The sequence below is a fragment of the Mya arenaria genome, chromosome 17 (genome assembly GCF_026914265.1).
Source record: "Mya arenaria isolate MELC-2E11 chromosome 17, ASM2691426v1".
Lineage (NCBI taxonomy): Eukaryota > Metazoa > Mollusca > Bivalvia > Myida > Myidae > Mya > Mya arenaria.
Window position 1 is genome coordinate 31,933,966 of NC_069138.1, and position 27,041 is coordinate 31,961,006.

Below are 27,041 nucleotides of genomic sequence, written 5' to 3' on the forward strand. Positions count from 1 at the left end.
TTAACATTGGATGTCTTTGCCCATGGGATGTTTTGTCTACAAGCTTATCATGATGTGGGATGTTTTGTCCACAAGCTTATCATGATGTGGGATGTTTTGTCCACAAGCTTATCATGATGTGGGATGTTTTGTCTACAAGCTTATCATGATGTGGGATGTTTTGTCCACAAGCTTATCATGATGTGGGATGTTTTGTCCACAAGCTTATCATGATGTGGGATGTTTTGTCCACAAGCTTATCATGATGTGGGATGTTTTGTCCACAAGCTTATCATGATGTGGGATGTTTTGTCTACAAACTTATCATGATGTGGGATGTTTTGTCCACAAGCTTATAATAATGTGGGAGGTTTTGTCCACCTGGTCAAAATTAACATTGGATGTCTTTGCCCATGGGATGTTTTGTCCGGTTCCCTGCTAATGCAAGAAGATCGTAATTGATCCTTTATTAGAGCTCATGTTATTTGACATTTCTGGTAAATGTCCGTTACCATCCGATCAATGAATCAATGACGTAAAAGCGATCTAATTGTCGAGTTTTGAAATGATATCATAGAACAGCGGAACTTAAGAATTGATAATGAATAACTGTGCGTGCAATATAAGATATAATGGAGGTTGCACATTGACGTTTATCTCATACATAGCTGGTGATCGGTATTTTAATCTAGGTTCTAATTGGTTGAGAAATGTGAATAGACGTAAACACTGTTAAACCTAAACGGATCTTCAAATAATACTATCGCCTACGTCCAATTAGTTCATTTCAATGAGTATATTGAAGTTATGTTAATGGTATGTGGATAATTAAAATACATTTTACACAATCACTTTCGATATAACATTCATATGTTTGTAGTTTTTATCCTTTAGGCCCACAGTCACAAGTGTGCTTGGTTTAGGAAACTATTTTTTACTGCGAGCCTTTTTGGGAAATTATTTAATGGGACGCGAACCTCGATGCACTTATATCTATTTTATTCTCGTCATGAACGTTTTCTTAGCACAATTCGTAGCAATGAATATGAGTTGAAATTTTTAATTTCCTTTAAAATAATACAAGATATGACAATAAAACACGTCCTAGTTAATATCGATAATATGAAGTTCATGTTTGATTTTCCATTCATTTTTTGATTTATGTCAATAAGGAAGGACAAGCCAGTGGTGTAGTTTAAGAAACTACTATTGTTTTACAAACACGTACATTGGTAGGTTTTAATCTATAAATATACAAAATAATGGCTGATACTTATCATAATTGTTGTTCTTTTCTGTTCAGAGTAGAAATTGATTATTTATTTTCATATATTTATTTTATATATTTATTCCTTATATTTGTCTTTGAAAGGAATTTGCAACACCAAACGGTGGGGGACACTGCACTGCCAATACTCTTTTCTTTTACTGAACCAAACCATTAGTTAATATCCTTAGCAATACCTTTCTAAATGAGTACACACCCTGTCAAGGTGAGTTACCCTTGTCTAGTGATGTCCGCGTACCACCAAAGCGGTTTTTGGTAGTGTCTCATGACCTCTCAGAAAGGCCACAAGTTCTGGTGTCCATCCAGACAACAGACATAAGAGTGATTCATATCAGCTCTCAGCTGTTTTCACATTCAAGCTTGATTATATATATTATTTATTTAATACATATTCTTTCCTGAATTGAGAAAAAAAACAATAAAGGAGTAATATAACCCCCCCCCCCTTTTACTGTAAGTATTGTAAAACAAGCATAATAATTAAGCCTATGCATATGTGCCTCTGAAGAATCATTATCTAAGAATGTGATTCGTTGATATAACCACAGTATGTTTTGTTCATCTGTTATGTTCGAAGAAAAAAGGTCGAATAAGTGTCATTGCTGTTGTGTCTTTGTCGGCGTTGTAAAGGATTAACCTTGGCCATACGTTTGAAACCGTTCAAGATATGCAATGCAACTTGGTATACATGTTGCCAGAGACATATGCTCATGAATAGCACGGCCCATTTCTCGGGCGTTAATAATTAGAATAGTTATGTTTACAATTTTTCCATGATTCCTGCCTTAAGTATGTTTCTTTTTCATCGGCAAACTTGTTGCCTTTAATTTGATAAATATAAACACAAAACATAAATAAACCACAACATGACTTTTCAACATAATTATAGAGGATTTCACTTTGCTTACGAGGAGAGCAATTCTTGTCTTTAATTATACTTTCACTGCATGTGCAGACTTCCGAGAATGATTCCAAGTGATCCATCATTTCACGTGTATCAAATATCAAGTTTGTCAATATTTTAAGTAGGAATTTACTGGTCTTGCTTGAAGCTCTATCCTGAATTCTCTACCAACCATAACCTAGTTCTTTTCTTATTTGAATATCACATGTGTCTGTGAATAGTGAATAAAGGACAATGACACATTACATGGAATAAATTGTCCCTTTGACAATGCAGCGGAGATATTTTGAGCAACAATAGAGTGCCATGATATTTCAACGGTACCTTATTCAGAGAACAGTTTTATGATAAATGTCAGGAGTAGAGCTGAAACCAGTTTTAATATGTGCAATACACACTGTGATACTAGAATACTTTAATGCATTGTTTCAGTGTTTGTGACGAAAGTACTACAAGGCTTTGATGCATGATAATTCTTTTCACGCACTTCAACGTGAAGGGATGATGTATTATTCATCTGTTTCTATATCCAGTGATCATTTACTGCCAACCATCGGCCCTCCTGTGAAAGTATATATTTTCAGGTACCCACCCCCACCCCCACCCCCCACCCCCCACCCCGTTTTGAAGGAGCATTGACCTATAAACAAATAGCAAATGTAGCAATACAGTACCATTCATAATTATGTCGATGGTTGGTTTGATATAAAAGGTTTGAAAACAAGTTGAACTTTATATCAACCAAGTTTCCCCTATCAAAAGGCCCCACCAACATCCCCATAACAGTGAGAAAAAACACTGAGTTTGTTTGGTTTAAAGAAGAACTATCTAGGCCAATCTCTTAACATTTGTTTACGTACATTTCCCATAACAAACAAGTAATAAAGATTTAATAGGTGCAATACTATATACGGTGGAAGCTTGATTATCTTTATAGACAAATCGATACAATTCCATTTCTTATAAAGGGTTTTATTCAATCAGTGATAGCATTCAAGACACACTAGCCTATCCAAATAGGGTGATTGTACTGATGATGGGTTTTTCTTAGAAAGCGAACTTGGATAATGATTTTTTGCACATAAATTGTGAACCGGTCTACAAGCACCTGACACATTGAATTAATGTTTACAAAGTGAAATACAGTTAGTGATATCTTATTCTAATTGAAATTGGCGTTTACTGATTTATATTTTGTCTTTCGTAGTAAAACACCTGAGTACAAATCATTCAACAAGCCTGGAATTGTAGCACATGTGTTATAAATGTTTATGCAACAATGTAGGAATCTAGGTGACTGCTTTTAAAAAAGAAGGCACATGCAAATATGCAAATACTTGTGAGTAGTGTTCTGAATGAAAATTTTATTAAAAGGGAAATATTTATCTTGAACGTTCTTTATGTTGTTTTTTTTTTTTACAAAATCCGGAGCAAAGAGAGAAACTTATGTACATGCTTGTGGAATCCTTAGTATAATATGGGGACATCCAGAATCCAAAATGAAATAGACGTAGTCGGTACTTTATAGGCGTTATTCCCATTTTTTATCGGAACAGCTATTTGGATGTGTATTGGTCTGTTTGTGGTGTGTTTTACGTGTGTATGTGACGTGTGTATGTGACGTGATGTGACGTGTGTATGTGACGTGTGTATGTGACGTGTGTATGTGACGTGTGTATGTGACGTCTGTATGTGACGTCTGTATGTGATGTGTGTATGTGATGTGTGTATGTGACTGTAACGTCTGTATGTGACGTGTGTATGTGACGTGATGTGACGTGTGTATGTGACGTCTGTATGTGATGTGTGTATGTGATGTGTGTATGTGACTGTAACGTCTGTATGTGACGTGTGTATGTGACGTGTTTATGTGATGTGTGTATGTGACGTGTGTATGTGACGTGTGTATGTGACGTGTGTATGTGACGTGTGTATGTGATGTGTGTATGTGGTGTGTGTATGTGACGTCTGTATGTGACGTGTGTATGTGACGTGTTTATGTGACGTGTGTATGTGACGTGTGTATGTGACGTGTGTATGTGACGTGTGTATGTGATGTGTGTATGTGACGTGTGTATGTGACGTGTGTCGTTTAGACCCTTGATTTGTGTCTCCAAATAAAGTTTATATTTTAATGTTAGATAACTATGCTTTTCCATGTAGTTTGATATCATATCTTGGCTGTAAACTTATAGAAAACAATTAAGTTTCCTTAACTAGCACCTTCAGATATCTTTGCAGTCGTGACGTATAACCCAGACATTCTACGATACAGGTAACGTTTGATTGAAAGGTCACACAGGTTATGAAAACTACGTGAAATACGTTATTTATATGCTGTATGTTTTATCATGTTACCAAATATATGATAGCATTCAAATTATTAGGTTGTTGGCATGACTCATTTTTGGTTTACTTGTAACCATAGTGACTTAAATGTATTGTAATAATAAAATGGTCTTTGCTGGTCCATTGTTACACAAATACATTATATGTTCTCTAAAAATGTGTTTGCTGGGAATAAACACTCATAAAGTTAGACACTGCCGTTCAATTATTACATTATAATATTGAACATGTATTGCAATTAGTTTTAATTAATCACATATATACATGGCTAACTATTTACAGATTGATAGTGTATTCTCAAGAGTCTGTACCTCTGTTCGGGCCTCCGCTACCTACACCACCAGAGTTCCTGGACTCAGATGAATTCAGGGACTTCCTCCTGGTCAAATGTATGTTCTGTATTTATGTTAAACCATATTTTAGAGTTATATTGAGATTTTGATATCACTGTTTCAAAACTGTTAGCGTTGCAATTCTTTGGTAAAGTGCAATTGGTAAGTACTGGATGAGAGCGAATCGTTACGTTAAATGCTTTTAGGTAATTAGATCTATAAGCTTCAAGCTTTACTATCAACTCGCCCTTTGTCCTTGATTGGCCCTCATTGGCCTCTTGTTTTATACGCCTTTCGGTTGGTTCAAGCAATATATATTTCAATAAAACATTTGCAATTTTCAAATTTACTTTATAAGAGTATTATCAAAGGATAAATTGTGGTAATAATACGTGAAAAACAGACAAGTGATATTTGCACAAAACAAAATACTCACGACAGAATTGAGAAGCATACTTTGCGACTATTTGACAATGAAGGACGATTATTGGCCGATTTTTCAGAACTTTGTTAACGTCATCAACGTAGTAAACAACACCGTTGTTGATATTTAAAGATAAAATATTGCATGATGTGCTCATTTGTTTTAATAAATCAAGCACAGCTAAAACAGTTTTCTCAAATTGTGTAAGAAGAACTGCAGATAATAAGTGTGTTTTTGAAACTTCAAAGGTTGTATAGATTAATTTCTGTTTAATCGGTCCAATATGTAGTTGAAACTACTGGGACACACACAATATTGGTTGTCAAATACCTGAATTTGATTTTGTTGAAGGGTACGCTTGTTCGGAAGTTTGTTTTAGTTAACAATGTTGTTAAAGTCATCGTTGTTAATTTTCAAATCCTAATTGCTCTTGAAATAAATGGATACACATTTGATCTGCTGTATTTCTAAAGGGATGTGGGAGTAGTGTTTCTGTACCTGTTTATATATTAAAATATAGTATCATTATCAGATAGTGTCCGATTTTTAAAAAGGTCTGAACAATTGGTTGCGTGCAAACGACATATATATATCAAGTCACACAAAAGCCAATAATACAAGCAGGTTAATGAATTGTTATTAATACATCGCCTGTAATTTTATAGCTGAGCCAATGTATGGCACTTGTAAGTGTTCCTGGCATGATATATTCATGTATAATGTATACTATAAAATTGTTATGTTCCGTATACTTTGAAATTGAAAGGCGACATACTTTAACATGAAACCAATACAAACCAATTGTACATGAAGTCCTATTCCATGCTTCAGTGATAAACGGCGAGAAGGCGACAGTAAACAATCCAATGTTTACCCAGAAGCGTGAAAGGACGCTGGAAATGCTCATCAAGAACATCTACCTGGACTACATGCCAGAGGTAAGGGAGGAGTTTGTATACTCTGAACTCGGGTTGATAACCCCTTTGGTTTTGCGACTTAGTTTAAACTTAATCTATTATACATTTACAACGATTGTGAAGAACCTTATGCTTCGACATTCTCGATGGCTTAAAATTGTGTGAGAGTGGTCTTGTGTGGTGGTGGATACCGGAGAACTCGGAGAAACCCCACTTGTGTGATGGTGGATACCGGAGAACTCGGAGAAACCCCACTTGTGTGATGGTGGATACCGGAGAACTCGGAGAAACCCCACTTGTGTGATGGTGGATACCGGAGAACTCGGAGAAACCCCACTTGTCCGGCTTGGTGACCACCAACAAAACTCGCATGAACCCAGACCGGGAATCAAACCCGCTTTGGTGAGGAGCGAGTGCGCTAATCACTGCGCCAATATGGCAATGGTTTTCTAAACGTGACAAAGGTGCAGGGTACGTTTTCACAAACGTTCTTCTCCTAGCAATATAAAAAAATAAGATTGTGAGTTTCAAACTCAGACTATTGACATAAGTGAGAATCGATTTGGAATAGCGGATGATAAGCTTATGTTGCGCTCTCATAGTAACATTAATGAAGCTTAAGAAAGTCTAGAGGTATAGCCTAATAGCAAACCATGTTAAGTGACGCTAGTGTCAGGAAATAAAAAGTGTTGTTTTTGCAATCCTCGAAACAGTCGCGCAAAAAAATCAGTTTTGCCAGAAACAAACTTTGGATCTCAAAAAAATGAACACCAATCCCAAAAATTCAACTAGAAAAGTCACAATTAATAATTATAACATTTTAAAACATTGACCTTTATGATTTGCCTTTCGATTGTGTTGCATGTTTCCTAAATAGTATATCTCGTGGCGAAAACATTGAATCAAACGGCTGTGAATACATAAGATGTACCAGATGGTGGCAATTAAACAATTGGTGTTGTGGATCTATTAATTTGTAAACAATAAGCTGCCGTGCATTAATAACCATGTTCAACAATTGATCGGAGATGTTTCAATACTATTTTAACATGAAATGCAGCTGCAGTTTTAATACGGATTTAAGTATGTTTATACAATCCATGTCCAAAAGCCGGAGATGCAATAAGCCAGCAACAACACAAAAATTCGTTGTTAGGCAATATGAAGACTTTAAATAAAGATACCTTTCCTGATTATTCACCATTTTAAATAAAACATAACACAGTCTGCGCCGCTTACATAGCCCCGCCTTCGGTCTTTTACTAGAGTTTTATTGAATGGCTTGTTTCTTAAAACACTTCGACAAACCTTTTCACAAAACCGCCGCCCGATGAAGCACTGTCAAAACATTATTTTGGAGACAGGTTTGTCGAAGTGTTTGAGGAAACTAATCACCTAATGAAACACCCGTAATAAAACGAACGTTGGGCTCTTTGGGTGGCATAGACTGCCATTTGTTTCATTTGAAATGGTGAAATAATAGAAAAGTTATCTTTGTTTAAGTCATCATCAGTAGCATTTATGACGTAATGTATCACGTGGTATAAAAAAGCTGTACAGTTAAGAGTGACTTTCTATGAATTATTTACACTTTCTATCTATTCAATATTTTTTGTTCAGCTGTTAACAAGAAAGGTCATATATATATATATATTATCCATAACTATATTATACCATCTGTTTTTCCTCAAGTAATTCTTCAGTTTGCAATATAACACTTCTCATATGAAATGTATGTCAACTGTGCTTTGAAATATATTTCAGAAGACATATCTATGCGATGGAAAATTTGACCTTTCTTTGAAAAAATATATCATTCTTCTTTTAATTCTATCAAAGACATGATATATTCTCCACTGATATCCTCATACAATTCTTATTTAATAAGGAGATGTTATTCCATCAATTATAACAGTAATCTAGTATGCAGAAGGAAACACATTTGTTAAACAAAAAAATAATGACTATTCGGTTTCAATTTGTGTTATTTGATAATACAGATATGATATGTATTCCTCATTGAGCAATATTTCTTTTCTGAAATTTTAAATTTTCCACATCAGATAACTGTAAAGATATTAATTATAGATAAGCATGAAATGTCGTTCGGTTTACAATTTTCATTAAAATTACATTGACAATTTAAAGCCCTTCACGACACCTGGGCTGGTATTCAATATTGATGTAAATTTGAGCTAAGAATGGTGTAACGAATCGTATTTCGTGTTATAAATAACGGACTATACATTAAATAAAATTATTGATGTATGATCATCAGATTTATTTAATTCGCTACTGAATACCAACCTTGGGTATATTTACATTTTACTGACCGTTCCAAGGCGGTACCTAACAATCCTTGATAAAGATACCTAGTTTTTATATATAGTATGTGCATGCTGTGCTGCTTGTGGAGTTTTGTGCTGTTCTTCCATGTTTCTGGTTTGTGATTTTTTGTTCTTTGGCGTTTACCCAGTGCCATTAAACCGGGTTAATGTTTAAACCTTTTGCTACTGAGCTTGTTTCTGTAGCTTTTCGCATAAATATTCGCTTAATTCTAAGTAAAGTAAAAAGTTTCTCGCTGTAATTTCATAATTGCACCTTTTCTATAAGAATATAAAATGAAAACTAAAGGGAAAAGCCAAGGCCCAAAAATCACGAAAATACATAAGTCAAATCTCATTTTCGGTCTAAACTCATTTTACCACATAACATCAAGAGAAATTAAAAATTATATATGTTTTAACACCTTTAAAGCGCATTACATCATAGAATATCTTGATAAGCGTCCTTATTAGAGATTCCAAGGGAAACATATAAAACCGCCAAAAATGTATGCGTACAATTAATTTTATAAAAAGTACTCAAGTATATTTTGAGTTTTTAAAGAGAGTCATCCTAGACTGTTTGGCTATCACCTTGTGTTTTTTAACAAAGTGATCGTGAACTGTTCAGCTGTGGCCTTGTGCTTTTAAACATAGTGATCGTGAACTGTTCAGCTGTGGCCTTGTGCTTTTAAACATAGTGATCGTGAACTGTTCAGCTGTGGCCTTGTGCTTTTAAACATAGTGATCGTGAACTGTTCAGCTGTGGCCTTGTGCTTTTAAACATAGTGATCGTGAACTGTTCAGCTGTGGCCTTGTGCTTTTAAACAGAGTTGGCGTGAGCTGTTAAGCTATGACCTTGTGCTTGTAAACACCATTTCAATCATTTACAGCTAATTATGTTTTTGCTTCATCTTTGTATAAAAGCAATGTTTTCAATTAGTGAAAAAACGTATAATTACCCAGATCACTACAACAAAAAGATTCCCATTTGAAAAAGCTACCGTCTGCCAATAAAAGCTCTTTTAACCATTTATTGATGTTGTCTTAGGTCATAAATACATTTTATCTCTCCAGAGATGTTGTTTAAGGCACGTTAAATTAACTGCAGCTTGTTTTAATTTCGCGAGGCCCGCTTTAGCGATTTTCTGGTAAAAGCCAAATTTGAGAGGTAACAATACACGACGCCCTTATTTAATTATCTCACAAAAACTTTTCATTGACCTTCTTTACATTCTTTTCGCGACCTGATTCATATAGGTACTACATAAATAGTAATTAATAAGAAAACGTTCACAGCCTGTTTTATATTTCCGAATATGAGCACAACTTCGGATCGCCCAGGTACATTATTACGTCCTATATGTACCTACTGATGTAGTGTAAACGGGGCAAGGTGTAGGGGGTACGGTATTGCATTCTTAATGAATATTCTCTCGTAGTGTTAACGGGGGGGGGGGGGGGGTGACGTATTTCATGTTCGTACAGACGTAGTGTAAACCAAGAGATAGGTGAGAACGTTATTCGTGTACGTACTAACGTAGGATTGACGGATAGATACAGAATTACGTTATTTAAGTACGTACTTACGTAGGGTTGACGGAAAGTGTACCGAGGATGCCGACGATGATAAACACTATTGGGCTATCTTACCAACGCACGCATAATACGATCGACATTTTGAATATTTTTCTGACTTATCGATTTCGAAAATATTGGTCAGTTTTTGGCATATTTGATTTGATTTTGCAAGTGAAATTATCAACTTCAATTTTGCAGTCACCAAGTATTTAACCTGAATTCTAGATATTACGATATTTTTGGTGATATGCTGGGGCCATTAACTGTACTACTTTGCTCCAAATATTTATAAAAAAATTAAGGTTTGCTTTAATTGTATTGCAGCACAATATGTTGAACCGACGCGCGTTCAGTGACGTCATACAGGACGCCAACACTAGCAGACGGAAGGAAGATGCACGGCGAGCGGAGTTCGTTCGTATAGGACAGGTCGGTACAGTTATGAATAAAAGTGATTTTTAGGGGATGACATCCCACTTTTGTAGTGTTAAGTGTTTAATGGATTGTTTGAGTTGAACAGGACAGTTGGATTGAATCAGTCTGTTTAAATCATTGCTTCAAATTAAGCGATGGTTAAAAGATTGTTAGAATTTACTTAAAACATAAATAGTCTGATATGTTTAAGCTATCATTCATCACAGGTTTGATAATGAGAAATCTAATTGCACGCATAGCATCATCGCTCTGGTGTACAATATTTGTTTTAGTGGTCTACATTTTATTGTGTAAACTGGGTCAGCCACTGTTTGTATATACCACATCACCTGACTAAAATCAGTTTCTGCTGATTTACCCAAATACATGTATTGGAACACTTGTGTTTTAGGGATACTCGTACAATATGAAGTGCAAAAAAAATCTGCAATTGGTTGATCGGTCAGCCATTGTTTATATCTACCGCCTCACCTGATTAAAATCAATAACGGTTGACTGCTGTTTACTGAAATAAATATATCGAAAAACTTGTCATTGTGTGATATTCGTACTGTATAAAGTGCAAGAAATCTGTAGTTGGTTTATTTGCCACTGCATTTATAAATCGCATCAAAGGGAAGCAACTAGACAATGGTCTAGAATTACAAGATTAAAGGAACCCCAAAACATATCGTTTTATTTCATTCTCGTACACCACACCGATGATGCTATACGTAAAATATAGATTTTTCATTATCAGCCGAGGTGTTCCAAATGGTTAAGAAAATGCGTTTTTCTTTTCATTTTATCAAAATATTTCCCAAACAAAAATGTTGGAAAGTTATATTCCGTGCATTTTTGATAGTTAAAATTGCTTTAAATATAATTTCAAAATAAGGCAATTTCAAATCACCCGACCAAACTGATATATCAGTAAACCAAAAAAAGGTTATATTTGTTTGACTGAAAGTATCGGCGATATAACTACAAAAGCAGATCTTTTGTTTGTTGAGTACGTTTTGTTTTCTATTTCAGACCTTAAAGCTTAAGACTATATTGAAGGGTAACGCTCCAACCAGTCTAGTGAGTTCAGGACTCCTAAAAACACAGGTAAGATGATAGGCATCACGTAATGATATACATGTGTATATACAAATATCGATTACAAAATGGAATTATAATAAACAATAGATGTAGTTTTGTAGTCTGCAAGCGATGTTTTCGTCACTGTTGACTAGTTTAAGTTTATTGGAAATATCAGTTAATACATGCCTAAACAACAAAACTTATACAATGATGGCCACTTAAAATAAATATAGAGAAAAAATCCGATAAGTTTAAGATGTTACTATTTTATAGATGTTATTTAGCACATCACATTAAATTAAAAAGCAACAACAGTAAGAATATCAATAAGTTTGTTATGATTAAACAATGCATAAACATTAAGAGAGATTCCTACTATTCCGACTGTTCTTATTAGACTTTATGGTTGCAAAGCCTGACTGAGACTCTGTGGGAACAAAAATAACATTCTGTACACCTAGCGGCAAAAGAAAGCGTATACTTAAACTTTCTGGATAATATATCTGAATCAATTGTTATTAGTATGTTTTGCTCATGCTTATAACGCTCAATAGTTTGGTGATTTTATCGAAAACTGTATTTTTTGCGGAAACACATGATTTTATATTTTTTGTCAATCATTATGAGACATTTCGAAGAAACTGCCACTAGCAGAATGTGTTGTGATTGTTTCTTTGCTGGAAAATCTCATTTAACTACACTGGATAAAAAACACCGCATTTAAAGGTATCATTTGCATTAATTTGTTCAAACCATTTAAAAAAACACCGCATCTAAATGTATCATTTGCAACAATTTGTCCAAAAATAATGAAGATGTTTAGATATTTTGTGTCATTTATATATAGAACACCTTGAGAAATGTAGATCGATTATATTTGAATATACAATATAAATATTAAAAACAATGGTCCTCTTTTTCTTCTAAACCTCTTAGTCTCCTTCGCTTTCAGCCCTGGGAGCCACAGCATTGCCATAGTGATTTCAGTCAACCAATCGTAGCCTCGGACACATGGGGTAGGTCTTGTGAAAGCTTGCTTACTTAAATAATCAGCATTTGAAATGGTATAGTTTGAGCATACTTTACGGCATATGCAATATATTCAGATCTTTAGTAAAGTATAATGACAAATACGGTTAATTGATGCTGCCTCGTTAATAAACAGCGGCCAAAGCTTAAAGGCCTTAGGCTAGTTTAAGGAATGTTTGGCATGACAATCCCCTGCTGTGCATCTTCTGCTAATTGCACTGGTGTCACATTAGGGGCCAATTTCCTGTGTATTCGTTTATTGGCTCAGGGCCATTTAGGGTCCATTTCTATAATAAAACCTCCCAAACTGCACAAACGGATACTCAGGTCGGAGAACTGATAAGAGGAATCAAGGCAAGTAGATTTTGATCCATATACAGATTTGGTTGGGGGGGGGGGGGGGGTCCCTTAAAGAAGGCTTAAACTAGGCCTTTTAGACGTTTTTCTTCTCCTGTACTGGACGTTTTTAGTTCATCCATACAGTAACCGCGACATTAATGGCGACCTTATAACCTACAACTTTTGATGTAGTTAACCTTTGTATTCCGGTAGATTTAAGTATCATTCTAAAACTTAATTAACGTTTGCAGAATCACCTTTCCATCAATGTGCACGGTATGGGGTCTTGCACATGCTGTATACAACTGATCAGAGTGTTGTTAACGATGAGTCTTACAACAGCCAGATGGCGTATCAGTTATTGAAAAATCCCCGGATATTATGAATACCTTATTTGCAGGGTTTTCTGAATGTAAACTGGTTCAGTTTTGCGCATGGTGCACACATTCAGTTAGGTATTTTGTTCGATAAAAGACTGACACATGCACGTGCTTCATAAGTCACGAAATTCGTAATATTCACAGAATTTTATCTGATTCATTTTTATGAATGCAATTTGTTAATAACAACAAGTATTTAAACCTTTGTAAGTCAAAACTCACTATATTCATCAAATATATAATCTAAGAAAGGTAGGCGAAATCTTCAAACACATTTTCATGAACTATTACATTTTCACTTCTAGAGGGTTTATATTATAATCAATTTATTAAAAGTAATATCTTTGAGTGTCAGATTATGTGAAGAAAAGTTCTAATAACGATACTGCGGTTGTTAAATCACGGTGCAGACATATTTTACATGAACGCCCATACACGACACCATGCGCTATCAAAGTCGATTGGGTTTTCTAATCAGTAATGCTGCAAGCAGAAGTTGCACCAAACATTCGAGAAGCAATGTCGTTCCAAATAGTAGTACTTGTTTCATCAAACATTCTAGAAGCAATCTTGTACTAAACATACGTACTGTTTTTTTTTTCATCAATTCTAGAAACAATGTCGTACCTAACAGTAGAGTACTGGGGGTTTGTTTCATCAAACATTCTAGAAGCAAGTTCGTACCTAACAGTAGAGTACTGGGGTTTGTTTCATCAAACATTCTAGAAGCAAGTTCGTACCTTACAGTAGAGTACTGGGGTTTGTTTCATCAAACATTCTAGAAGCAAGTTCGTACCTTACAGTAGAGTACTGGGGTTTGTTTCATCAAACATTCTAGAAGCAAGTTCGTACCTTACAGTAGAGTACTGGGGGTTGTTTCATCAAACATTCTAGAAGCAAGTTCGTACCTTACAGTAGAGTACAGGGGTTTGTTTCATCAAACATTCTAGAAGCAAGTTCGTACCTTACAGTAGAGTACAGGGGTTTGTTTCATCAAACATTCTAGAAGCAAGTTCGTACCTTACAGTAGAGTACAGGGGGCTGTTTCATCAAACATTCTAGAAGCAAGTTCGTACCTTACAGTAGAGTACAGGGGTTTGTTTCATCAAACATTCTAGAAGCAAGTTCGTACCTTACAGTAGAGTACAGGGGTTTGTTTCATCAAACATTCTAGAAGCAAGTTCGTACCTGACAGTATTACTGGGTTGGTGTTGGGTGCGTTTTGTCAAACATCCTCAGAGAAATTTGGTACCATACAATTGAAATCATGAAAGTACCGATTTCATACAAAGTGTTCTGTTTTATACTGATGCTTTTTTGTTTGTGTGGTTTTTTTTCTTTTGCATAACCACTGTGGTTGTTCTATTCCATAACAACTCGTATAATGTTGCTTCATTATTTTTCCGCCAGACGAAACGAGCGCCATAACTTCAGTACATTCAATTAGGCGAGAAAAGTCAACGACAAATTCGATTTTGTTATGACATTAAACACCCTTTTCGATTCATTTACTGGTACGCGTTCCAGTTTCTAGCTGCATTTATCAAATTAGAAATCCCTTCCTTTTTTCATTTTTCAGGAGATAAACTCGTTATCGCCACTGAACAGGGCACCTACGTCTTAGAAGGTAAGAGTACACCATTTGGAACTCCTCGGTCATATTCCATCAAAAACAACCTCGGATGTATGTCGGTACATCAGTAAGATTAATTCGTGAAATTTTGTAATAATAGTTTTAATTAACTGTAGCGTTTTATACTTATATTTTGTATTTAGTCGAACCCCGTTGGCTCGAACACCAAGGAACCGACAGTCGGAAATTTGGGGGAATGCTTACCTTCAGTTTATGGAAATCGGTCCTTTACATCAAGTTCGAGCCAAAGAGGAATTCGAGCCAAGCGAGTTCGAGCCAAAGGGGATTTGACTGTGTCTAAGTTTTAAATAATTGCCAGTGAAGTTTCTATTGCATACATAATAAAGGTTCCCGAGAGTAAACTCGTCAATTTTTACTGCTAAATTGAATTTATTACGCGATCTACGTAAACCGTCCATATACATCCGAGGTTGTTTTCGATGGAAAATGGCCGATGGGTTCCGAATGAGAATACACGTGATAGGTATTTTTGAACTTAGACAAGCTATCACTTATCTTAAGCATTTCTTCCACAGTGTATTCTTGAATGAACTATAAATACGCATACAGTCGAACCCCGTTGGCTCGAAGTCCTAGGGATTGGCTAAATATCCTCGAGTCTCGGAAATTTTGAGCCAAGCTGGAATGTTTGCATTCAGGATATAGAAATCGGCTCTTTACATCCAGTTCGAGCCAACGAGGAATTCGAGACAAGCGAGTTCGAGCCAACGACTATTTATCGGGCTAGCGTGGTTTAGTGGTATAAGTGTCAACCTCTCATCCAAAAGGTTATGGGATCGCACCTCACCAGGGGTTCTTTCCGATGGGCTTTTAAAAAGGACACAGTACTGGTTTCTGTCAAGGAATCGAAAATAAAATTTGTATAACGAATGCAAAAATGTGTGTTTGTTAATGGACATTTTAATGTCCCATGCCCCAATTTACGAAAAATATGGACTCGCTAATAATAGAGCTTAGCAAATTGTTTCCTGTGTTGGTATTCTTTTTATTATACTATAATTTCGAAGAATTATAAGAGTTTTAAAAGAAATTACTTTAATTGCAATGAAGATAAACTATTACTTTTTATTTTTAATCATGTTTAAGTTGTATTTTTTTTCCAAGTAAAAAGTACTTAATCTTGTTTCACTTAGTGACGCTTTTATTCAAAATCAATACATACACATGTAAAACAAACATCAATTTTGACTGGTAAACCTTTACTTCTTTCTAAATAAAGCAATTATGGAAAATATTAATTACTGATAACAAGATTGTAACTGTGTATTTAATAGCAGAAAGCGCAAAAATATTAAATGATTGGTGAATGGTAAAAGATTTACTGTGGTCTACTATAGCCTCCTAACTAAAGGTAGAAATACCGTGTTTTATGCGCATTATTTTTAAATTAAACTCGGCATCCTTCATAAGAACCATTGTTTCCGACATTTATTCATCCTTTAAGGAATATTAAAACAATAAATTGAATTGTGGTAAATCTTATTTGTGAGTTAGAGTGCATCTTTAAGATTTTTTGAAACCTTATGGCAATATCTATAAAGACACTTTCATGAGCTGTGGATATTTCCAACACTGTCTGCTTGGATGTAACGAGATCTCAGGGCAAGGCAGTCGTAACTTTATATAACAATATAAGGAGTTATGAATGTCTTGCGCTAAACCATTGATGTTTTGAAATTTCAGAGGGACTACCTCCGCGGCTAATATTCGACAGGAGTGTCTGCGTGAAGCAGCTGAGTGTCGTTGAAGCCCACGGATTGCTCATTCTGCGGAGAGACAAGGGTAGGCCACAGACTTGTTAATGATGTGCTTCGTATATCATCTGTTGTAGAGATTTTCCTCAGTCTTGTGTTTCAGATTATTGCAACTTTTTCAGTCCTATGTAATAGTTAGATGACATAAAGTAACATTTTAATGATTAAGAAATGGCGGAGTGAGCGAAGCGAACGAGCCTTTTTTAATCATTAAAATGTTACCTTAAGTCATGTAACTGTCTAAGAATACTACCTCTTGGCTGAAACATTGTCAACGCAAACTCCGAAGTAAGTGTGTATTGAATGAGTGACAGTAGGTGGACCTTTAAACTTTTAAAGTTCAAGCCTAGTTCTTAATGATGGCCTTTCTGCAATTTAAACTATATTATTTTTGAAAGATTGTGAGGCAAGTCATGTTATTTACGCTCTATCAAGTCCCTCTAGTTGACACGATGTTGTGCGAGAGTGTGGTCTTGTGTTGTGGGGGAAATCGAAGAACCCGGAGAAATCTCACTTGTCCTGTTGGGCCATGGATGGGAATCGAACTCTGGTCGCTTTGGTGAGAAGCGAGTGCGCTTACCACTGTGTTAACTGAACAACCTAGCGCTATTGATTTAAACGAGTGTCGTTTCTGGGAAGATTGTGAATGTTAATGTATTCACGGTTCATTTTCTTTATCAAAATGCAAGGAGAATTATCAGTCTGTAGATGGCATTTTTTATTTGGTTAACTTATGATGCTTTAACATGTTATATACTGTAAAAATGTAAATCGCATATCGCATATACCTCGCTTAATTGTATAACGTTGCTATTTTACAACTTAACAGACTAGAAATCATAAGTTGGAACATATATATGTAAAACAGTTTGTTCTTTATTATGGTTTTTTTCGAGAGCCAGCATTGTCCATACTTAAATTTCGCTTACATAACCGCAATAACTCAATGTGCGAAGTGCTTATAACTCTTCAAAGTTTCCCGTTCTTTCCCCAGGTAAGGACGGAAAGGTATGCGTGTTCCGGCTGCTGGATTTCGAGGGCGAGGCGTCCGAGGGCCAGGTGCTCTCTCGTGCTGACTGCAAGGAACATAAGATGGAGAAAACTAAAGGTACAGCTGAACGTTTTCAAAACTTACAAATGTTCTGATACAGCTGAAGATTCTGTCGGCTTTTTTGTCTGGAAGCAAATATTGGTATATTTATAAATATATTAAAGAGAATTTAAAACTATTGTAAGCCAACGGTTAAAATATATAAGATGGAGCTGACTGTGTAAGTTTTGTTCTGTAAACAACATTGATAGAAATGTTATGACAAAGCTGGCGACTACGGTACCTATGTCGAAGTCGATTGGACCTCGGGAAATACTTTGAGATATCAGTTATTTGATCAAACCGAAATGCAAAACATGTCTTACCCAACAAATTCCAAGAAGTTCGACACAACCAGGGCATCGACTTAGCAGAGTTCGACATATCGAGATTCGACTGTAAATGTTTTTATAGTTAAGTTGAAATGATACCTGTCTCTTCCTGTTAGGTTGTCACATATACGCCGTCAGTCGTCCGGGCGGAAGTCATCTACGTATGGTGGTAGCGATTGGCCGGAAGTTGCTTCTGTTCACATGGAAACACCCGGCCGAGTGGCTTGTGTGGTGCTGTCCAACCGTGGAACTGGACTGTGCAGACGGGTTCACCTTCGTCAGGGTATGTAGTAAGGGGAAAAATGGGAGGGAATACCAGGGAGATATCAGCATTTGTGAGTCCCTTGAGTGACTATAGGCGTAAAAGAGAAATATATATACATGTAGTAGTTAACGGGGACAGTATTCCAACTTGTACATGTATCGAATTTAAAAAGCATAAGTATACTATGTGATGAAACATATTTCTGTTTTAATCGTGTCCTGTCCCAAAACTCTCAGTCAATGTGTACTTTATAACTATACAGAAGTGTTTTGGGTAAACAATTTCTACAGTTAATGAGGACACTGTTCACATGATCACCTTGAAATGTACTATTGCAAAAATAGATGCAATCTTATTTCACACTGGGATGCCCTTAAACAGTTGATTCAGATCAACTTCAAAATACACTTAATAAGAAATGTTCAGCGTCATGTTATATAATAGTAAGCGTTTTTGACAATACGTGTACTCAAACTTGTCTGGTTAGTGCGTGTATGCAATGAAGTATTTCCGAAACTCATTACAACGCTTTAGCTTTTGTCCAATGAGAAGGCAATGTACTATTGATTCGCCAATACATATATGTCAGTAAATCAGCTGTCAGCTGGTATTGATATTAATCAAGTGAACCGGTAGATTTATTCAGTAACTGGCCCAATTAGTTGGTAATTTACACAATAGTATGTAGACCACTAAAACGTTACTTGTTGTTAGTATGTACTTACACAAACAAAATGGTTATGCGACTGTGTCACATTGAACATTAATTTTGTAAGTACATACTAACGACCTTTTAACATCAAAGCATTTATTTATGTAAGTACATACGTACGACCTTTAACCACGTTCACTTGACATAGATTAAACTTATGACATTAAGTGTACTTTAGGAAACTGTAAGGCGTCCGACAAAATGAGATAAAATATTTCTGTCATTTCGAAATGGCCGTAAAAGCTATCATATATCTCATATTATTAAATCGGATGAAAGAGGATTTCCTTGCATGGACAGGGAATAACGATTTGATTATTATACTCCTTAAACTTGACTTTTTGTCTTAGAATGAGCCAATTTTGCGAAGAAGCATGGAAACCAGTGATATAATACTGCTGACACAAAATCAGATCGCAGTTATTCACGTTTATGTTAATAAAAAATAGTTTATGCATTTGTCTAAAAGCGTTAGTAACAAGCCATAAAAACATTAATTTTCGAAAGTTAATATGACAAAATGAGATCCGATCTTTTGTCAGCAGTCTTGTATCACTGGCTTTCCGATATTTACGCAAAATTCATATGAACGGTGGGGGGGGGGGGGGGGGGAGAAGACTCATTATAAATTGGTAACAAATCATTAAAAGATGAAATCGGACTTACCGGTATTGACTTTTCATAGAGAACAGTTTATTCTTATCCCAATTATATGCGTTGTAATATGTCCCATTCATATCAGTTTGTCTGTTACATAAATGCTTAAATTGAGACGCTAGAAGTTAATATGTCTCGTTCAAAAGACGACATCTCGAGATTTAATTAGGAATGGATTGCCGGATTGATGTCATTTTCGGGGTATGAACAGTTGGTGGGCTGGTTAAAATGTGTGGAGTCCGATGGACGCCACCCGTTCCTTAAACAAGCCCAACTGCGTTCATATCTCCGATTATGACATACATCCCGCAATTCATAATTTATATTTACACATTATTTCGGTCAAGAATAGTTAAAACATACTTCATTTCATTTAAGAAAACCGTACAGTAATTTGTTCTCACGCATTCTGTAAATAGAACGACTCGCCCGTTACCAGAAACAGTTTATCAATTGACGTCACAATAACACTGTAAAAATAATTTACTTCAAATTACGTTTAAACGTAAAACGGAAGCTCTAATGACAACAATACTTTTACATATCATAAATTAACACTTTCTAACACGTTGATTTTTTTCAGAGCCTGTTGACACAATACAAACAATAAAAAGATAAACAATTTTCAATTTACATGTATATTAATTTGCGACGAGTCGCGATCCGAACATATCCGAAGAGGTTGCGTTCATCGGAAAATATTCGCTATTGCCGAAAGCCAGCTCATCTAAGGAAAGGAAGCTGAGGTGTAAATAATGATATTTTAATATTCATGCAATTTGTATACGTTGTCTTGAGATGTTATAAGTCGCTTGATGCGTGTAAGACCTTGACCCTCGTGCTTATATTTAAGACCGATGTGCTTATTTCTATAGTTATATACCTGAAAACAAACTTGGTCGATCGGTCTGTCGGTCGTTCGGGTGGACTTGTTGAGTGAACTACATCCACACGTTCAGACGGATTGTGTTAAAACTTCTCACACACGATCACCATGAATTGTTTAAATGCGTAACACAGTTGTCGTCAGTTGCTTAAAAGTGGTAAGAGAATAACGTGCCCATCGCTTTAAACTTGAATTTAACAGTTATAGCTATAGTAGGTGAGAAGAGACAATTACTTCAATAGCTTTAAAAGGGTTGCTGTGAAACTTGGTATGCATGATCACAATTAAGTGTACGTAAAAATCCTTATTTATGATTGTTAGTTGCGCTTAAGTTTTTCAAAACACTTATTCCCGTTATCTCAATTTTGACTTAATAGTTACTGTAAACGGAAGTACATGGGATGAACTAGTTCCAAAGTTTTAGAGACACTGTTCTGAAATTTGGTACACATGGTAACCATGACTTGCACTATTGCTTAATATGCCCTTCAGTTTATTGTTTGCTGTGTTGCGGTTCTAAGGATTGAAGACAACATAAACAGTATATTTCTAAACTTTGTATACATGCTCCTCCAATCTACTACGCAGTGATCTCCCCTGACAAGCAGACTAAAACGCTACCACCATGAGCGTGTGTAGCTTTATAAACTATATAAAAATAAATTATGTGTTTTTCTTCTCCCTTTTTTCATAGTGTTTATCAAAATTTAATTATTCAAGGTTGTATTACAAAAAAATAAAGAAAATTTACAATTTTTACCGATATGATATTTGAAGTATCTATGGTAACGTGATTAATGTACTGTAAGGGAAGTAATACTGTGTGGAGTCTGATGCTCCTCTCCTGGCCGGGCCTCAACCAACTCATTTTACAATTATTTGCCCATTATTTTAATTATATTTATGACTAGTAAAGTCAACTTTTATCATAGTGTGATTTGTTTCTATATTTTGTATTGTACTCCCCTTGTGGCAGAATAGAACGACTGTTCTTGAAATAATCATAAATCATATGTTAATGATTTATATCTCAATATCTATCTGAATCAATAAGTCGGCGTGCGGTGATAGTCATCCGTCATGTGAATTGTATTATTTGTATAATTGGAGTACTCCTATCGCGAATAGACACGGGTGATGGTCATCTCTGTTATCAATTATTCCATTAGTTTCCATGAGAGTTGCAGACCGATTAACATAGTGGTATCTCAGGTAGACAGAACGCAGTGCACACGGTGTGTGTGTGTGGGGGGGTCTAATATTCACATTATCTCAGCAATTTTCTTCTTTGCCTTTCTCATTCATCATAGGTTCGACAATGCTGAGTCTAACGCATAGCATCATCACTCTGGTGTACGAGATTGCCTCTTTGCAAAAACGGGTTGTTTTAAGACCAGCCTATACGCTGATAAGCAAACGTTTATTAAGTTAACATATAATGGTTATAAGTTTTTAAGAGTAAAATTATTTTTAGGAACAAATATCGTACCATGACGTCGATTAATTTCAATATATAACTCTTGCCTTGAATTTCATGAACAAATAGTCTTTAATTCCCTTAAATATAAGCGATTATCCAAAATAAGAGTCAATAGTAAAATAAATTCAGGAATAAAATGTAGTATTCACTGTAAATTCTCTCAATTCTTTTCATTCAAAATAGTTGGAGTTTAGTGCCATGCAAAAACATCCCTGTACGTTGTTTTTAGCTTCTTTATTTTACACATTTTTTTGTTTTTCCCAGGAGTAAGAACGCGTTTCGAGGCGATGTAAATTAATCTTTCAAGTGGTTGAATATACACGATGCAAATTTTCTGATAATTTGTCTTTTATAAAAGTGGTATCCTTTTATGGTGTTTTTCTTGAAGAAACCATATCCGTAATAAGTATCATTTCTAAAAAGAGTTTAGTTTCTGTATTTGAATTAGAGAGTCTGCAATTAGCATTTCTCTTTCTTCCTAAAAAATAAAGCAATTAATCAAATGCAAGGAAATGATGGAAAATTAACTTAAGATGCTTCTTTTAATAATACGATGATTTCCATCCTAGACATTGAAGCGTTTCACACCACCGTAAGCATTCTATATCACACACGTCACAAGTATTTTATCACAAAATTGTCTCCACTATTCCCATTCAAAAGATTTGAATTTGATTGAATGAATTCACGACTTCTGCAGGACCAGTATTCAATATGGATTTTATTATTTTCGTTGCCTCCTATCAGCCTATTGGTCAGCTTAATATACATGCCAATCAAAACACATAGTTTTTAATCTTAAAGTGACACATTTATTCAAAATCAATACACACACACACGCACGCACGCACGCACGCACGCACGCACGCAAGCACGCACGCACGCACGCACACACGCACACACACACACACACACACATGTATTACAAACACACAATTTGAGTGATAAACTTTTGCCTTCTTACTAAATAATGCGTTTATGGAAACTATTCATTAACTGATAATTAGATTGTAACCGTGTATTTAAAAGTGAAAACGCAAAAATATTAAATGACTGGTGAGTGCTTAAATATTTACTGTGATCTACCATTGTCTCATAAGGTAAACATACCGTGTGTTTAACCTTTGTTTATCAATCCTTTATGATATATTAAAACATTTGTATTGATTGTGGTAAATCTCATATGGTAGTAATAGTGCATCTTTAAGTTTAAGCTCAATCTTAGTTACTTATTGAATACAGTCCCTGGGCTTGTTACCGTAGTTTCCATTCCATATTGAGCTTATCGCCGATGGTGCAGACCATGTCACTTAACAATAAGTGGAGTATACATGTCTTTAAACCTCTATCATTTCAGGAGCTGGAATGTTTCGACACAGCGCAGATCGTGTCCCTTATAGATGGTACGAGGTGCGAGGGAGAGGGTGGTCGAGTGGACAACCAGATATGTATCGGCTACAAACACCAGTTTGACCTCATCAACGAAAAGAATGGGGACACTCTGCAGCTATTCCAGGTCGATTCTACAAAGGTAATTGGTGTTTAAAAAAGAATTTAAATCAACCTATTGCAAAAGCTGTTAATCTTACTCGTAATAGTACCACAGATTGCGAAACACTTCTTGTATGGAAACGTGTACCTGTGTTTTATTTTTTGCGCACTACGTCATCAGGGTTTGTGTAAATTTTAATTTAAGTTCAGAATGACAAGTACGAGATTTTAAGGAAAGTGCTTTATGCGAGTATCAGCTAGCCTACACGTACAAGATTACATGTAGTTAGCAATTTCCTTAACAAGTTAACTGCAACTTTTACATATACGTGTAGCTACGCATACTAGTACACGTACACGTCGTGTTTCTCAATCTCTCCAATATTCGTGAGATAATACGTTATACTACTAGTACGCGTACACGTCGTGTTTCTCAACCTCTCTAATGTCCGTGAAGCTACACGTACAAGTGAACGTACAAGTCGTGTTTCTCAGCCTCTAATGTGCGTGAAGCTACACGTTCTAGTACGCGTCGTGTTTCTCAACCTCTCTAATGTACTTGAAGCTGCACGTACAAGTTAACGTACAAGTCGTGTTTCTCGACCTCTCAAATGTCCGTGAAGCTACACTTACTAGTACGCGTACACGTCGTGTTTCTCGACCTCTCTTATGTCCGTGAAGCTACACTTACTAGTACGCGTACACGTCGTGTTTCTTGACCTCTCAAATGTACGTGAAGCTACACTTACTAGTACGCGTACACGTCGTGTTTCTCGACCTCTCAAATGTACGTGAAGCTACACTTACTAGTACGCGTACACGTCGTGTTTCTCGACCTCTCAAATGTACGTGAAGCTACACTTACTAGTACGCGTACACGTCGTGTTTCTCGACCTCTCTTATGTCCGTGAAGCTACACTTACTAGTACGCGAACACGTCGTGTTTCTCGACCTCTCAAATGTACGTGAAGCTACACTTACTAGTACGCGTACACGTCGTGTTTCTCGACCTCTCAAATGTACGTGAAGCTACACTTACTAGTACGCGTACACGTCGTGTTTCTCGACCTCTCTTATGTCCGTGAAGCTACACTTACTAGTACGCGTACACGTCGTGTTTCTCGACCTCTCGTATGTCCGTGAAGCTACACTTACTAGTACGCGTACACGTCGTGTTTCTCGACCTCTCTTATGTCAGTGAAGCTACACGTACTAGAACGCGTACACGTCGTGTTTCTCGACCTCTCTTATGTCCGTGAAGCTACACTTACTAGTACGCGTGCACGTCGTGTTTCTCGACCTCTCAAATGTACGTGAAGCTACACTTACTAGTACGCTTACACGTCGTGTTTCTCGACCTCTCTAATGTCCGTGAAGCTACACGTACTAGTACGCGTACACGTCGTGTTTCTCGACCTCTATAATGTCCGTGAAGCTACACGTACTAGTACGCGTCGTCTTTCTTAACCTTTGTAATGTCCGTGAAGCTACACGTACTAGTACGCGTCGTCTTTCTTAACCTTTGTAATGTCCGTGAAGCTACACGCACTAGTACACGTCGTCTTTCTTAACCTCTCTAATGTCATTGAAGCTACACGTACAAGTACACGTACACGTCGTGTTTCACGACCTCTCTAATGTACGTGAAGCTACACGTACAAGTGCACGTACACGTCGTGTTTCTCAGCCTCTAATGTACGTGAAGCTACACGTACTAGTACACGTACACGTCGTGTTTCTCAGCCTCTAATGTACGTGAAGCTACACGTACTAGTACACGTACACGTCGTGTTTCTCAGCCTCTAATGTACGTGAAGCTACACGTACTAGTACACGTACACGTCGTGTTTCTCAGCCTCTAATGTACGTGAAGCTACACGTACTAGTACACGTACACGTCGTGTTTCTCAGCCTCTAATGTACGTGAAGCTACACGTACAAGTACACGTACACGTCGTGTTTCTCAGCCTCTAATGTACGTGAAGCTACACGTACTAGTACACGTACACGTCGTGTTTCTCAGCCTCTAATGTACGTGAAGCTACACGTACTAGTACACGTACACGTCGTGTTTCTCAGCCTCTAGTGTACGTGAAGCTACACGTACTAGTACACGTACACGTCATGTTTCTCAGCCTCTAGTGTACGTGAAGCTACACGTACTAGTACACGTACACGTCGTGTTTCTCAGCCTCTAATGTACGTGAAGCTACACGTACTAGTACACGTACACGTCGTGTTTCTCAGCCTCTAATGTACGTGAAGCTACACGTACTAGTACACGTACACGTCGTGTTTTTCAGCCTCTAATGTACGTGAAGCTACACGTACTAGTACACGTACACGTCGTGTTTCTCAGCCTCTAGTGTACGTGAAGCTACACGTACAAGTGCACGTACACGTCGTGTTTCTCAGCCTCTAATGTACGTGAAGCTACACGTACAAGTGCACGTACACGTCGTGTTTCTCAGCCTCTAATGTACGTGAAGCTACACGTACTAGTACACGTACACGTCGTGTTTCTTAGCCTCTAATGTACGTGAAGCTACACGTACTAGTACACGTACACGTCGTGTTTCTTAGCCTCTAATGTACGTGAAGCTACACGTACTAGTACACGTACACGTCGTGTTTCTCAGCCTTTAGTGTACGTGAAGCTACACGTACTAGTACACGTACACGTCGTGTTTCTCAGCCTCTAATGCACGTGAAGCTACACGTACTAGTACACGTACACGTCGTGTTTCTCAGCCTCTAATGTACGTGAAGCTACACGTACTAGTACACGTACACGTCGTGTTTCTCAGCCTCTAATGTACGTGAAGCTACACGTACTAGTACACGTACACGTCATGTTTCTCAGCCTCTAGTGTACGTGAAGCTACACGTACTAGTACACGTACACGTCGTGTTTCTCAGCCTCTAATGTACGTGAAGCTACACGTACTAGTACACGTACACGTCGTGTTTCTCAGCCTCTAATGTACGTGAAGCTACACGTACTAGTACACGTACACGTCGTGTTTCTCAGCCTCTAATGTACGTGAAGCTACACGTACTAGTACACGTACACTTCGTGTTTCTCAATCTCTCTAGTGTACGTGAAGCTACACGTACTAGTACACGTACACGTCGTGTTTCTCAGCCTCTAATGTACGTGAAGCTACACGTACAAGTGCACGTACACGTCGTGTTTCTCAGCCTCTAATGCACGTGAAGCTACACGTACTAGTACACGTACGCGTCATGTTTCTCAGCCTCTAATGTACGTGAAGCTACACGTACTAGTACACGTACACGTCGTGTTTCTTAGCCTCTAATGTACTTGAAGCTACACGTACAAGTGCACGTACACGTCGTGTTTCTTAGCCTCT

At 36.7% G+C, this 27,041-nt stretch overlaps 1 protein-coding gene across 1 annotated transcript in view; it reads left to right on the plus strand.

Moving 5' to 3' along the window:
- The window catches only part of LOC128223386 (GTPase-activating Rap/Ran-GAP domain-like protein 3), a 131,201-nt gene that overhangs the window by 81,475 nt on the left and 22,685 nt on the right, over window positions 1-27,041 (plus strand). The window contains exons 11-21 of the mRNA XM_052932667.1: window positions 4,401-4,446; window positions 4,803-4,909; window positions 6,108-6,214; window positions 10,423-10,527; window positions 11,548-11,622; window positions 12,551-12,614; window positions 14,926-14,973; window positions 16,684-16,782; window positions 17,749-17,862; window positions 18,293-18,459; window positions 23,534-23,707. Coding sequence (XP_052788627.1) covers window positions 4,401-4,446; window positions 4,803-4,909; window positions 6,108-6,214; window positions 10,423-10,527; window positions 11,548-11,622; window positions 12,551-12,614; window positions 14,926-14,973; window positions 16,684-16,782; window positions 17,749-17,862; window positions 18,293-18,459; window positions 23,534-23,707 — 1,106 coding nt within the window. The remainder of the gene's footprint in view (window positions 1-4,400; window positions 4,447-4,802; window positions 4,910-6,107; window positions 6,215-10,422; window positions 10,528-11,547; window positions 11,623-12,550; window positions 12,615-14,925; window positions 14,974-16,683; window positions 16,783-17,748; window positions 17,863-18,292; window positions 18,460-23,533; window positions 23,708-27,041) is intronic.